Genomic DNA, 15,851 nt, shown 5'->3' with positions numbered 1-15,851 from the left:
ACCCGAATCCCATAGAACACCCGTGGATAGATCTCACAATGGCAGTTTGGAGAAGGCCCCTTGTAAGAAACTCATCGATGGTTACCGGAAGTGGTTTACGCAGTTATTTTGTCTAAAGGCTTTGTGTAAGAGTTTTGGGTAAAATGATCAATAATTTGACTTTTTTCATTCTCTTTTGTGTTTTTTGAGATCAAATGAGGAAGGACCAAGCGTGCAAAGGAGCCGGCAGCTCCGGGGCACTCGCCGGACCCCAAGGCTGTGGCAGGAGGGATCGGATCCCCCGGTAAGCTCACCTGGAGGGTCCGATGCACGGTGGGGACACTTTAACACCCGGGATTGGAAATATTTTTTTGGTACCTGATGTCCGAAATCACCTTCTGACGCGCTGCCGTAGAAAGGCGTCGCATCAGAAGAAGTACCCTTATTGACCAACGTAGAATCCCGATAGGGCGGTCATTAAGGGGTTAATTAGGCAAAACTCTCTTCAGCTGTTGCATTGCATGTGTGTGTAAACCTTCGGTCACGTGTACAACGGAGTTTTTAAATCACCGGAATTGGTAGGTGCCTGCGCCCACCACAGCTCATTGTGTATACACAGAACATGTGTGTTTAAGTGTTACTGAAGACGCGATCTGCATAATCCCCTTCAATATGTAACACTAGCTGGAAGCAGATCAGCTTGTGGCACAATTTTACTACAGATTCTGCAACTAAACAGCCAAGTCACATTCCCTGCCAATACAACCTGCATAGACCCCAGGTGTAATATATGGTTATATACTAGTGTCCCCAAATGTCCACGTGCACGCCCGGCTACACGTGCATACATCACTATACCTCGCCGAGACTTCATCCTCCGGAGCTCGTCCTCAGAGAAGCCAGCCCAGCCAGCCATAGCGCTGTACACAGAGCGGCTTCCGCCTCACACCCGCCCGCCACGTCACAGGCTCCTCTCAGGACCTCGCAGGGTGCCCGCAGTCGCCTGGCAGGAAAGTGGGCTGAAGGCGCCTGAAGGCAGTAATGCCAAATACATGGAGGCTGCATTATGTAAGAGCAGGGTAGGCAGGACGCACATCACAGGCACATAACACAGGGAGCCCCGCCACACAGGCGGCAGCAGTGACGCCAATTGTGCTGCTATGGTAACCATCGTGTACTACGACTGCGGGCAGATAGCGGCTGCATGGGGCTGACTGGTCGCTATGTAGTGAGTGTAAGCAGGGGCGTCGCTAGGAGAGACAGAGCCCCATAGCAGAATTCTGCACGGGCCCCCCTTTCCCATACATATTTGTACACAAACTTCAACCAAACTTCAACCAAAACCCACTTATATGTTGCAAAGTGCCAACATAACAATTTAAGCAGTAAAATTGTCAGTATTGACCGCTGCTATATCACAGGTTTCAATCGTATCGGCATCCTAAATTCACCAATATAATAGAAATATGATGGAGAAATTTGGATTGTAGCTTCCTTGCAGGGTTCCCTGAAAAGGAAGAATCCGGGTTCTAATTCTTCCTGTAGTCCTGGCAGCCAAGGATGTTGCTTTAAAATACCGCTGAGCATGGTGCGTCCTGGACTGTAATGGACCGCAGGAAGAAGCCCTGAGTCCTGTCTGGCAAACTGTGTTGGGGTGAAGGCTTGGGTGCCCACAGAAAGGGCTCTAAGTGTCACCTCTGGCACCCGTGCCATAGGTCCGCCACCACTGGTGTATACAATTCATACAGTATAAACACACCATATACACACATAGGAGCACATTTATCATACTGCCTCTTGATAAATCCAGGCGGCCAGCAGCTCAGTGCAGTGGTGTGCTGAGCAGCCGGGGATGTCCTGCACCAGATCTGACCTGGTGTAGAATAGGCGCAGGCTACAAGCAGTGCACTGTCCCATGACACTGCACCACCCCCTCCATGCCCACTGAGCCTAGAGGGAGTAGAAGTCGCTGTACAAGCTGTGATACATGTGCCCCATACTGTGTATACATACATATAGCATATCATCATTTAACAACAATTTGGCTGTTTTTTGATGTGTGTATGGCTGTGGAATTACCTCTGCAACCTAAAAGTTTTCTTGCATGATTACACTCTATGTAGTGTGTATATACTGGCACAGATATATAATTGTTACAGCTTTTGGGCAACTTTTTTTTTCCAGTATGCTTAAAAAAATTGTATTATGAGATTGCACATGCAGCATTTGCGCCACTTTTGTGTCACGGTGCACTTTGACACTTTAGAAGACTCCGCACAGAAAGGGGAGTGGTAGTGCGTAGTCAGAGTTTGCGTGACATTTATTACTGCACTGTGCCACAATTCTGTCACAACAGCATGAAGCAAAGTCCACCAAGTATATGGTAGGATCGATCAGACAACCTAGGGTTAAAATACCCTAGGGAGTCTGAAAAATAGTATAAATAAAAATAAAAAAAAGTTAAAAAAATAATAATAATAAAAAAAACTAAAATTTCAAATCACCCCCCTTTCCCTAGAACTGACATAAATATAAATAAACAGTAAAAATCATAAACACATTAGGTATCGACGCGTCCGAAAATGCCCGATCTATCAAAATATGATAACGGTTTTTCAATGCGTTTAACCCCGTAACGGAAAATAGCGCCCAAAGTCGAAAATGGCACTTTTTTGCCATTTTGAAAAATATACAAAAATCTATAAAAAGTGATCAAAAGTTCGTACAGTCCTAATAATGATATCATTGAAAATATTATCAAATTTCGCAAAAAATGACAGCACCCACAGCTCCGTACACCAAAGTATAAAAAAGTTATTAGCGCCAGAAGTTGGCAAAATAAAAAAAATAATTTTTGTACAGGAGGTTTTCATTTTTGTAAATGTATGAAAACATTATAAAACCTATACAAATTTGGTATCCCCTAAAATCGTACCGACCCAAAGAATAAAGTAGACATGTCATTTGGGGCGCTCAGTGAAAGACGTAATATCCACAAGAAAATGCGCAAATGCGTTTTTTCACCATTTTCACTGCATTTGGAATTTTTTTCCCGCTTCTGAGTACATGGCATGGAATATTTAATAAAATAAAAATTTAAGGTACAGTATGGTAACATTTACAGTAAAATGGACAATGGTAATGTTGTTGTTTGCCTTATGTTTATGAGCGACAGTTTTCCTGCTATATACCTGCATGTCATAAGAATTTAAATTAAAAAAAGGACCATGTTAAAGGAAACCTACCACTTGTAGTGGCAGGTTTCCGATGGCAATACCGGGCACCAGCTCAGGGTGAGCTGGTGCCGGAGCTTATTTTAGTGTTTTAAACCGCGGTATCGCTGTTTAAAACACTTTTTAAACTTTATAGCCGGCGCAGGCAGGTACGCGCTCGGCGCTTACCGTGCACGCGGCTACATAGGAAGTGAATGTGAGCCGCGTGCACGGTAAGCGCCGAGCGCGTACCTGCCTGCGCCGGCTATAACGTTTAAAAAGTGTTTTAAACCGCGATACCGCGGTTTAAAACACTAACTAAAATAAGCTCCGGCACCAGCTCACCCTGAGCTGGTGCCCGGTATTTCCATCGGAAACCTGCCACTACAAGTGGTAGGTTTCCTTTAAATTAAAATCAGTTTTTTAAAAAAATTTTACCGGTGTTTTGTATGCGTTGAAAAAAGGGGTCGTCTTATACACCAGGTCGTCTTATACGCCGGAATATACGGTAGATAGACCCCCTATAATAACTATATAAAACCCCTATAATAACTACAAACACCCCCTATAACTATATACAGTTCCCCTATTACTATATACACCCCCCTATAATAACTATATACAGTCCCCCTATTACTATATACACCCCCTATAACTATATACAGTGCCCCTATAATAACTATATACACCCCCCTATAATAACTATATACAGTCCCCCTATAACTATATACACCCCCTATAATAACTATATACAGTGCCCCACATGAAGATCTTCTTCTGATGAGGGAGGAGCATGACGCGGGCGGCATGCTGACGCTTGCTGCCGCGACGCCGGGGTTAGAGCGAGCCACGGACCGGAACATCACCTCTCTGCTTATGGGCGCCCGGTCAGCGAGGATGATGAGGAACGGAGGTGGATGCTGGTGACTGCCGCCACTTTTGAGAAATCTACCAACTTGCCGGCCCGGTGACGGATGTCAACTTGCACAGCGCAGAGAGGTTGATGAGGGCAGCTGCTGTGCTTGCCCCAGCGACGGGGGATTGCTGGTGACAGCCAGTCCAGCACGGAAGCTGGCTGTGGGGAATTTGCAGCAGGAACCGGACAAAGAAGCATTGGCTCCCCCCGCTCAGCTGTTGCTCCGTGGAGTGCTGGCTTGTCACAGGTTTGATCTAGCGCTGCCATCTGGGGACTCACTGATGCCCATTCAGTACAACCAAACAGAAAGGAAGCGCACCTGAGGGACCTCTCTGCCTGCAGATATGGTAAGACCTTGAATCTTACCTCTAGCTGTTGTTCGATTGGCAACTTTTTGATGGCGCAATGTGGGGCCCTATTGAATCTACCAGCACGAGGCAGCGGCTATGTAAGTTTGGGCCCTTGTGCCTATATTCAATATCTCTGTTAAATTGTGTCGCTGCTGAAAAATTGTACCTCTAGGCGATTGAAGAGGAGCTAACTACACTAACTATACTAACTCTGCTGTCCCTCTGCTCCATATGAACAGCTACTTGTTTACCCTAGTGTATTATAGAGGAACCTACTTATTTGCAACTAACCAATTACTCAACTCTATTCTTACTGTGTGCGGTATGCCAGAGGTCTATCTCAAAGGAGGGCCTGATCCCTATGATTATCTAACAAAGTCCTCGCTGGTTGTAATCTGTTTGTGATCGAGACTGCGACCTCTCTGCTTTAACAGTGACTTCATGGCTTATAACCATTCGTCTTGCAAACCTCTACAATCTACTAACAAGGACCTCTCTGCAATCTGTTTGTAACCTGGACTGCAACCTTTTTGCTTTAACAGTGTCGCTTGGCCTATAATCATTTATCCTGCTAACCCCCCCCCCCCCCCCCCGATTCTGGACTGTTGTGTGTCTGCCTGAAAGAGGTCTGATTTGTACCATCAGCTGTTTCGCCGTCTTTGTTCTCGGTTATTGCTGCATGACTCCTGTTGGTATATAACTCTGTATGTAGTTATCAAGTGACTTAGGCTATATTCACACTGCCGTTGCCCGCCCGTACTGTACCGTAGCGGGCAACGGCAGTGTACGGGGAGAGGAGGAGGAGGTGAGCGCAGCTCACCCCCGCCCCTCTCCATAGGAATTAATGGCGCATGGCGCCGTACTACGGATAAAGATAGGACAGGTCCTATCTTTTTCCGGGTACGGAACGGTACGGTGCCGCACCGTACCGCTCCCGTAGGGTGCCGTGCGCCCATTGCTGCCTATGGGGGACGTATATCGGCCGTATATACGGCGGCCGTATATACGTCCCCCATACGTCAGTGTGAATATAGCCTTAGTGTTATTTGTTAAGTTAAAGACATATTGACCTGTTAAAAAGCCTTATAAGAAGGTTATTGCTAACAACAAGCATTGTATATTGATATTGCTTCTTTTTTTTTTTTTCTTTTTTTTTTTTTTTTTGAGGGGGGCAAAGCATCATGGGGAGTAAGAGGCAGAATAAAATGGGGGTGAAGGGTAGATTATCAGAAGGGGGGCTTTCCCCAGGTGCGAAACCAAAAGAAGGTAAAATGGATAAATACCTACACTCCCCTAGCTCAATGAAAGAAAAAGGAAAAAAAGTTGAGGAAAAAGGCAGAGCGGGGTCGTCTGAACAAGAGGCGGGACAGGAGGTTATGGCGGAAGGAGCAGGGGTTATGACCGCAGGAGCAGAGAGTCCATCCCTTAAGGACATCTCCGCACAGATTGCACAATGTACCCTGGCAATAGGGGAGGTGTTGAAAGAAATAGGGAACATGAAGAGTAAAATAAATGTTATCGGCACCGAAATTAATACCCTCAGAGAAAGAGTTGAAGTAACGGAAACGAGAATAGGGAATGTTGAGGATTCTGCAGTTAATATAAAAAAAAGGGTGAAAGACTTAGAAAAAGCAGAAAAATTGGTCCAACAAAAACTTTTAGATCTGGAAAACAGGTCAAGAAGGAACAACTTAAGAATTGTAGGTTTCCCTGAGGGGGCGGAGGGGGAAGATGTAACGGCCTTCATGTCCAATTGGCTGGAAAAAACATTCTCGGAGGAGATCCGTACCAGGGTATTCTTTGTGGATAGAGCACACAGAGTGCCCTTCAAAGTAAGGGCAGTGGGCGCCCCACCGAGGAGTATCCTGGTGCGTCTCCTTTCACCAAGGGACCGAGATAACATCCTTAGGGGCCTAAGAAAGATTGGCAAATTGGAATATAATTGTGCCCCAATTATGATCTTCCCAGACTACCCACAAGAGGTGCAAAAAAAGAGGGCTAACTACGTAGAGCTGAAAAAGAGGTTGAGGGGTAAAGGCATATTGTACTCACTGATTTACCCGGCAAAATTTAAAATTATTCATGAACAGAAATCTTTTTTTTTTGAAAACCCAACAGAAGCCAACGAATGGGTAGAACGGGTCTTAAAAATTTAAGAGGCAAGCTCTGGGTAGCTCTGCCCCGGCAGAGGTAATTGCTCTGGGATGAGTCCAGGGAAACTTTGGCCTGGGCATTTGAAGGGGAGGGGGGGTGGGATAGGGTGGGCGCGGCTGGTGGCCCCAATATGGGTTGGGAAAAATGTTAACACAATATGTGATATAGTACTACTATGATTAAACTATTGTCATGGAACGTACGAGGCCTGAATAATAGGATTAAATGTACAGCTGTGTTTGATCTATGCTCCTCGCACCAACCAGATGTAGTATGTTTTCAGGAGACCCATCTGCTGAAGGAATCTATATATATGGTGAAGAAGGCCTGGTTGTGCCATTACTATCATGCCACCTTCTCGGCATATGCCCGGGGAGTTTGTATGATGATAAATAGGCGCACTAACTTTCAAGAACTCTCGCTGAGAGTGGATCAACAGGGCAGATATATAATTCTCCACTGTCTACTGGATGAGCGCGAGGTAGTATTGGTGGGGGTTTACCTCCCCCCAACGGCACCAGTAGATGCATTTGTAGACATATGGAAGCAGACAGATAAATATAGCAATATCCCAATATACTGGATGGGCGACTTTAATAATGTTGTAAACGAGGAACTAGATAGAGTTAGGAGAGGCCCAATCCAGATAGCTAACCACTCAAATTCCTTCGGTAGAACATTGGGGGAGCTAGGTCTCCATGATGTGTGGAGAGAGAGATTCCCCTCGAGGCGCAGCTATACATGTTTTTCTAAAACACATAGTACCTTATCGAGAATTGATCTTGTCTTATCAAATGACAGGGGAATGGGCAGCATAGGTAAAATTAACATTGGAGCAAGGGGACTATCAGATCATTCCCCTGTTTGGTTCACTTTGACAAATTGTAATACCACAGGGATCACTTTTTATAAAATCAAACCCTTTCTCTTTGGTTTGGTCAAGGGGGAGCGTAGGATAAGGGAGGATATAAAGACTTTCTTGGATAATTGGAACAGTGTGGAGGATGAGGGCATAAGCTGGGACGCATTGAAGGCATACCTGAGGGGCTCGGTACAGAGATGTATTACACACGTTAAGAAAAATAAGGAAATAAAACTACAGCAGGCTAAATCCAGAGTATTGGACTTAGAAACAAGCCTCCTGGAAAATCCAACCGAGGAAAATTATAATCAATGGATAGAGGCCCAGAAGGGCTGAGCATGCTTTGTATGGAGAAAGCACACTTTGAACAGAAAGGATACAACCAGAGGGCAATAGGGGGCTACTACACATCTATGAAAAGAGTGGCAATGGTGATTAAGAACCAGGCACCAAGAGAGACGATTAGCGTACTAAGAGCAAGGGATGGTAAATTGTTAACATCCCAAATAGACATCAGAAAGGAGTTTATGGAATACTTTAAAGATATCTATTCTTCTGAACTCAAGGCTGACCACAAAAAAATTGAAGAGGCGCTGTCACGGCGAGGACGCCGCCGCCTCGTCACGTGACGTGGGGTGCAACTGTACGGGTTAATTTAGCCTACTCAAATTTGCGCTCACCTTTCACTCAGGACACAAACTTGAGCCTAAATCACACCTCATACAGCTCCAGCACCAGAACCAGACCCGCTGCCACCACTTATTGCATTTATACTGGGACCAATAAGTATCCCACTCTACATCAATTCTTGCTCTCAAGCAGTCACCTTGTCACACCACTAGACATGCACACTCAGCACTCTAGCAGTCACACAGCTAAGCACACTTCACAAGGCTATGAGTTCGCAGAGCATACAGGGACCAAAATTAAAGTGAAAAGCTTTAATTACAAAAAGTTGATCAGTGCATAAAAAGATATTAAAAACAAAAAAGAATTACAAAATAAAATGACACACAACACGGCAAAACAGTTATAAAATAAAAAGGGAGAAAAATAACAGAAACTTACAAACTTAAAGTAAATCCTGATCCCTGGAGGTGGGAGAAATGAGGAACACACTCAGCTTGTCAAGCAGCCCCCAAAATGTGAACACCAATTCTTGGATTTCATATTGTTTTATAACTTCTCAGTTTGGTTCAGATTTCAGAACCTCCCATTCATTAATTAGTCCAGAGGGTCATTCAGGATTGGGCAAAGTTTTAATGAGGGGGGAGAGTCCAGGAATATTTAAACAGGGGGGGGGGGGGGGGGTAGGGAGACCAAATGTCCTTTGGGGTCTAAACAGACCAGTCTTCAGTTCAGAGGTTATCAGGCTGTTAAAGCTCCAGGATGTCATAAAAGCTGCCTGGACGCTTCAATAGATGCCAAATATTTAAACAAAGTTTGTAATTGCCCTATAGTTAAACCAATCTTATACATTCACAATTAATATCTCCTTGACACCTCCCCCTTTCAAGATTGGGCAAATTTGAAATGACCCACGCCATTTTAAATTTTCCCAAGCCAATTACCAATAATACATTGCAGAAGTTCAGTACCATAAAAATCATTGCCATAAAATGTGATTACCTGGGCACATCAACCATCTGGTCCTTTGTCCCGTCTATAAGGCCAAGTACTATCTCCCCTGGTCACTTGTACACTGCTGTGCTGGGACCCCCTGCTGACTTTATGGCTTTGTGCTGCAGAAACACTAAGTTCTGTGTCCCCTCTCCCAAGTGTGAAATGGTTAACCCTCTCCCTGCTGGATGAAATGCCAATGGAGTTAAGTGTAGGACTACTGTACCCAGTTACATTGTGTTTTGGTTTTCCCGCTGTACAGCTATTAGAGTCCCTCTCTTTACCATTTATACTACAGGGCTTAGGTTGGACCACTGACTGAACGCTCTCCTGAGAGTCCCTATGCCCCTGCTCCCCTTTCTGATCGCTCCCCAAAACTGCACTGGCAACACTCATCACTGGGAACGCAACTTCACTGTGGACCCCAATCTCCTCTATCAGCACTGGTTCTAGTGTACACGCTGTCTTTGGCTCATAGACACACTGCATCTCCCCAGTCTGAGTAGAGGCATCTTTGTGGCTCATGCTCTGAGCCTTACTCATCTTGACACCTCTGGTCTGCTCTAGGACCTCTCCTTGAGTAATGGCCTCCACCAGATCCACACTCAGGACCTTAGAGCTTTGAGGTGCAGATTCAGAGACTCCATCTTGGCAGCCTCTCACACCCTTCACCATATCTGCTGACTGCAGGGTTATCTCTGGGGGCCCATTTACCACCCCCTCCCTCTTAGCTTCCTCATACTGGGACACCTCTGGTTCTGGAGCAGGCATAGCCTTGCTCTTGCTATCCTGTCCTCCCTCCCAGACCAGTCCCCTTGGGCTTCTGCCCATTTTCTCATATGATTGTTGTACATCAGGCACATACACAGTTGTCATTTTTCCCAAATCATTTCCCAACAATACATCCACAGGCAATTCTTGTGACACTCCCACTTGTCTGATACCTCTACCAGAACCCCAGTCCATAAAAACCTTGGCGACGGGCACTCCTGGATGGCACCCAGTTATCCCCTTCACAGGCAAAGTCTTTTCTGGAATGATGTCCTCAGGGTTTATAACCTCAGGGCGAACCAATGAATAACTTGCCCCTGAGTCTCTTAATCCCTGGGTGACTCTATCACCCACTATCACAGTCTGCATATGGTGCTGTAACTTGTCCATATCACCAGAAAGCAGCATGACTACTGGTACTGTAGAGTAGACAGTTGCCCCTCTCTCTGGGCACGCAGACCTCAGATGACCCACTTTGTTACAAATAAAACATTTGCGCATATCCCCCTGATTTATAGACTCCCTCAGTGTAAGGTTCTCACCCACTTTGGAGACAGAAGGCTGTGATGTTGTCCTGGCTTTTTTCTCCTTCCAGCTGGAGGACCTTTGGGGGGAAGTTTCCCTCTTTGCTTCAGGCATCCGGTTGGCGGTGTAGGAGTCTGCAATCTGCGCAGCTTCATCTGCAGTTTTAGGCTCCCTGTCACAAACAAACTGTCGTACATCCACAGGACAAATGTGCAGAAACTGATCTTTTATCATGAGATCCTCCAGGTCCTCACGGCTGTTGACAGAAAGTCCTCGGGTCCACTGTAGAAAGGTAGTCCGTAAGTTGCCTACTGTATCAGCGTAGCTCTCAGTTGTTTCTCGCTTTACACTCCGGAATTTCTGGCGATACATCTCTGGAGTTAAGTTGTACTTTTTAATCAAAGCAGCTTTTATAGCGTCATAGTCCTCATCAAGCTCAAGGGGAAGGTCAGCAAATACTTCCAGGGCTTTGCCTCTTAGCCCTGGGCTTAAATACTGTGCCCACTGCTCACGGGGCAGATGGTATTGTCTGCAGGTCTTTTCAAACGACCGCAGAAAAATGTCCAAGTCCCCATCCTTGTCCAGTACTGGAAAACGTTCTTGACAAGGTCTTTTGGGGTCTACATCTTGGGATTGGGGTTGCACAGAATTGATACCCCTTTCAATACGCGCCATTTCCAGCCTGAATTCTCTATCAGCCTGGCGCTCACGCTCTGCAGCTGCTCTCTCCTCTCTCTCTGCGGCCGCTCTCTCCTTCTCTCGCTCTGTGGTCGCCTGATTAAATTGAAGGATAAGCTGCAGACGCAGGCTAGGATCACATTCACCTAGCTGCTGTAGGGCCATTTGTAGAGACACATCCATGCCTTTCTGAGGGCTCCTGCTGTGGGTAGCCTCAGGGGAAACTCTTCCAGGATTAATGTCTATATCTTGGCTCCCTTGAGCCGTGCCAGATCCTTGCTCTGCATCTTGCTCCATCAAAGCACAAACCAGCAGCTCTTTGGACTTGTCAGCCGGGTTGATACCTCTCTGCTCACAGAGGTGGACTAGAGCCTCCTTGCTCTGTCTCTTGTAGATGGTTGCCATCACTGAGTGCAACCTTTGCCAAATAAAAGATAGAAAAGAAAAACGGGGTAGGGGAACTGTTTGCACGTGTGTCTTAGAACAGCACTGATTTGGTTTTTGTAAAACTAGGGTACTCCTCGCAAGGATTCCACTAGTCCTTAAGTGCAGGGGTCAGTTACTTAATCCCAACACTTAATGCTCTGACAAAAATGAATTTATCCCACCACTGCCACCAATTTGTCATGGCGAGGACGTCGCCACCTCGTCACGTGACGTGGGGTGCAACTGTACGGGTTAATTTAGCCTACTCAAACTTGCGCTCACCTTTCACTCAGGACACAAATTGAGCATAAATCACACCTCATACAGCTCCAGCACCCCAGGACCAGACCCGCTGCCACCACTTATTGCATTTATACTGGGACCAATAAGTATCCCACTCTACATCAATTCTTGCTCTCAAGCAGTCACCTTGTCACACCACTAGACATGCACACTCAGCACTCTAGCAGTCACACAGCTAAGCACACTACACAAGGCTATGAGTTCGCAGAGCATACAGGGACCAAAATTAAAGTGAAAAGCTTTAATTACAAAAAGTTGATCAGTGCATAAAAAGATATTAAAAACAAAAGAATTACAAAATAAAATGACACACAACACGGCAAAACAGTTATAAAATAAAAAGGGAGAAAAATAACAGAAACTTACAAACTTAAAGTAAATCCTGATCCCTGGAGGTGGGAGAAATGAGGAACACACTCAGCTTGTCAAGCAGCCCCCAAAATGTGAACACCAATTCTTGGATTTCATATTGTTTTATAACTTCTCAGTTTGGTTCAGATTTCAGAACCTCCCATTCATTAATTAGTCCAGAGGGTCATTCAGGATTGGGCAAAGTTTTAATGAGGGGGGAGAGTCCAGGAATATTTAAACAGGGGGGGGGGGGGTAGGGAGACCAAATGTCCTTTGGGGTCTGAACAGACCAGTCTTCAGTTCAGAGGTTATCAGGCTGTTAAAGCTCCAGGATGTCATAAAAGCTGCCTGGACGCTTCAATAGATGCCAAATATTTAAACAAAGTTTGTAATTGCCCTATAGTTAAACCAATCTTATACATTCACAATTAATATCTCCTTGACAGGCGCTGTCAAATATTTCAATTCCACAGATCTCTAGTGAAGATGCAGTAATGTTAGATAGCCCAATCACCATAAATGAACTGCGGGAAGCCCTAAAAAATTTGCTGTAGGTGCCGATGGGATACCCCCAGAGGTATATGCAGAGTTTTCAGAACTATTACTTCCGGTGCTATTAGATGTCTATAACTTCTCCTTGGCTAAAGGTTCACTACCAGAATCCATGAGTGAGGCCCTTATTATATTGTTGCGAAAAGAGGGTAAGAACCCACAGGAATTGGAAGCATACAGACCGATCTCCCTGCTGAATTCGGACTATAAACTGTTGGCCAAAGTCCTGGCCACCAGGCTCCAGAGAGTTTGTAGGTCAGTGATACACGAAAATCAGTCAGGATTCATGGCAGGGAGATCGGTTCGCAACAATATTTTAAATATTTGGTGGAATCTACAGACAAATTGCGAAACGCGGGGCACCTGGATGTTGGTTTCACTTGACGCGGTCAAAGCCTTTGACCGCGTCGAGTGGGACTACATTTGGGCAGTGCTCGGCAGAATGGGGTTTGGCCCCCAATTCATCAATCTGGTAAAGATGCTATATAAAGGTGCATCGGCTAGGGTAAGTATTAATGGCAGAGCCTCGGAGTTATTGTGCCTACACAGAGGGACAAGACAAGGGTGTCCGCTGTCTCCGCTGTTGTTCGCGGTGGCGCTGGAGCCACTGGCATGTCAGTTAAGAGATTATGCCCTGTTAAGGGGGTTTGTTAGAGGCAAGATGGAAGACAGGCTGCAGTTATATGCGGATGACATGCTGCTGTTCTTGGATCATTCAGGCACAATGCTTCAACATGTCATCGCCCTAATAGAAGAACATGGCAGCTTGTCGGGGATAAAGATTAATTGGGGCAAGTCCTCCTATTTACTGCTGGACCCCCTAGATAAGGACACTCAAATCCCTGGTCAGCTGGAAAGGGTGGCTGAAATGAGATATCTAGGCATTGTTATTAGCAAAAATCCAAAGGATTATGTGAAGCTAAATGTCCAACCCCTGTTAACAAAAATTAGACGTAAGGTGGACATATGTAAGAAACTGAACCTTACTCTGGCAGCCAGGCTTATTCTATGCAAAATGGTGGTTCTGACACTGGTCCTTTTTGTCTTGCAAAATAGCCCTTTGGTGTTACCAAGAATATGTTTTAGGTCTCTGGAAATGATAATGAGGGAATTAATTGGGGGGGGGGGGGGGAAACGAGCACGAATTAGTTTGAATAAATTATATGCACCATTTAATAAAGGAGGATTTGCGATGCCTGATTTTCGCAAATATTTTGTGGCAGCACAACTACAAAACACTATTGATTGTGATAAGCAGAAGATTATATATACACTCGGTTCAAACTATGACTATTTAAAGGGAATGAATATTTGGAGTTTATTGGAATCTAGGGTGATGGTAAAAGTAGAATTTAAGGAGCACTTTTTCTTATTTCACCTAATGCAATAGTTATGGGAAAAAATAAAGATAGATTTAGGTTGGGAAAGCTTTTTATATGAAACCCCCCTCTGGGGAGATGGGGAGTGGACGTTATCCCCGTTAGAGGGATATAGGTTTTGGTGCAAGAAAGGGGTAAAATTTGTACACCAATTAATTGATAATAATGGGTTAAAACCAGAAAAGGATCTCTCTTTACAATTTAGTATTGGTGAAGGGGAGTGGCTCCGTTGTGGTCAGCTGCGGTGTGCCTTCAATGCGTCTCTTATTAGGGTTGATTTTAAAGAAGTACGACATCCCCTACTTAATGTATTAAGAACTCAGAACAAATTGAAGGGCTTATTATCCAGATTGTATAAAGTATTGGATAGTGATACATCCTCAAGCAATGCTCCATATTGCTATGCAAAATGGAAAAAAAGATATTCCAGATCTATCATTAGAGGAGTGGGATGATGCTATGGGCATGATTAGCTGCACTACCAAGAACCTGTCTTATGTCGTTTCCCAAGTCTTTTTAATCCATAGAGTCCATTATACCCCAAAATTGTTAAATAGCTTTGGACCCCGGAACAAAGAGAAATGCCCCAGATGCGAGCTTGTGGACACAGACCTAGTTCACATGATGTGGAGGTGCCCAAAGCTAAAACGTTATTGGGACGACGTACTAAAAGCTATAACAGAGCAAAGTGGGTGTAGGATCCCATATGAGGTGAAAAACTGTATTCTTGGTACAAAGATTGGTATATTGGGCTCAAAAAAGGGTATATATGTCGCAATGAAGGGGCTACTAATGGCCCGCAAAGTGATATTATACAATTGGAAAAATAAAAAATTGCCTGAGCTCCAGGATTGGAGAAGAAAGATGGACTATATGCTTTTGAGTGAATCATTAATGAACCCAGAAAGCTGTTAGTTTGTTGGAGGCACTCTTTAGAAAAAAAACAGATGGATAACTCACAAGATGCACTTTGAGCATAGTAGATACCTAGTCAGGATGGGGGCCACCAGTCGCATGGGGTGGGGAGGGGGGGAAGAGGGTTTAAAGTATAAAATGTTTGTGGTTCCCAGCTGGGGACACGTTTTGTATTTTCGATGTATTCTGTAAGTAGTATGGGCTAGGAAAGTGTTTATGATAATGCTTTACAGTACTTAACAACTATTGCCAGCTGCAACCCTGGTGGGGGCCACTAGGTAATATACTTTGTACCTGTTTTTACACTGTTTTGTATTTGTAAATCAATAAAAATTAAAAAAAAAAAAAACTATATACAGTGCCCCTATAATAACTATATACACCCCCCTATAACTATATACAGTTCCCCTATTACTATATACACCCCCCTATAATTACTATATACAGTTCCCCTATTACTATATACACCCCCCTATAATAACTATATACAGACCCCTATAACTATATAAACCCCTATTATAACTATATACACCCCCATAATAAATATATACAATCCCGCTATAAGAGCTATATATACCCCCCTATAACAACTATATATAGATTCCTATAATTGCTATACAATCCCCCAATAATAACTATATACATTCCTAGATAAAATACTAAAATTGTACTCACCTTCCATCGTTCCCACGATGCGCGCTGTCTTCATCCTCCCTCGCGGTGTCAGGGTGGAGATCGGATGTATACAAAGATGGCGGCGCCCTGTTACAGCCCACGCCGTGAGTCGCGGCGCACTCTGCGATGTGACCCAGCGGCAGGTCGCCTTCATCTTTATTTACATTGGATCGTCTATGTCAG

At 44.7% G+C, this 15,851-nt stretch overlaps 1 protein-coding gene across 3 annotated transcripts in view; it reads right to left on the bottom strand.

Moving 5' to 3' along the window:
• GORAB (golgin, RAB6 interacting) overlaps positions 1 to 15,851 on the bottom strand; it is a 209,491-nt gene that overhangs the window by 31,894 nt on the left and 161,746 nt on the right. Inside the window, exon 1 of one of the 3 annotated variants that reach the window (XM_072129195.1) lies at positions 838 to 1,089. The exons of 1 other annotated variant lie outside the window; for it this stretch is intronic. In XM_072129195.1, the coding sequence (XP_071985296.1) occupies positions 838 to 895 (58 nt within the window). In that variant the 5' untranslated portion in view covers positions 896 to 1,089. Of the gene's footprint in view, positions 1 to 293; positions 377 to 837; positions 1,090 to 15,851 lie in introns of those variants that run through there. One more of the 3 variants, XM_072129196.1, reaches the window with a different exon arrangement.

Source organism: Engystomops pustulosus, chromosome 10 (assembly GCF_040894005.1).
Source record: "Engystomops pustulosus chromosome 10, aEngPut4.maternal, whole genome shotgun sequence".
Taxonomy (NCBI): domain Eukaryota; kingdom Metazoa; phylum Chordata; class Amphibia; order Anura; family Leptodactylidae; genus Engystomops; species Engystomops pustulosus.
This window is presented reverse-complemented; position numbering and strand designations above follow the sequence as displayed.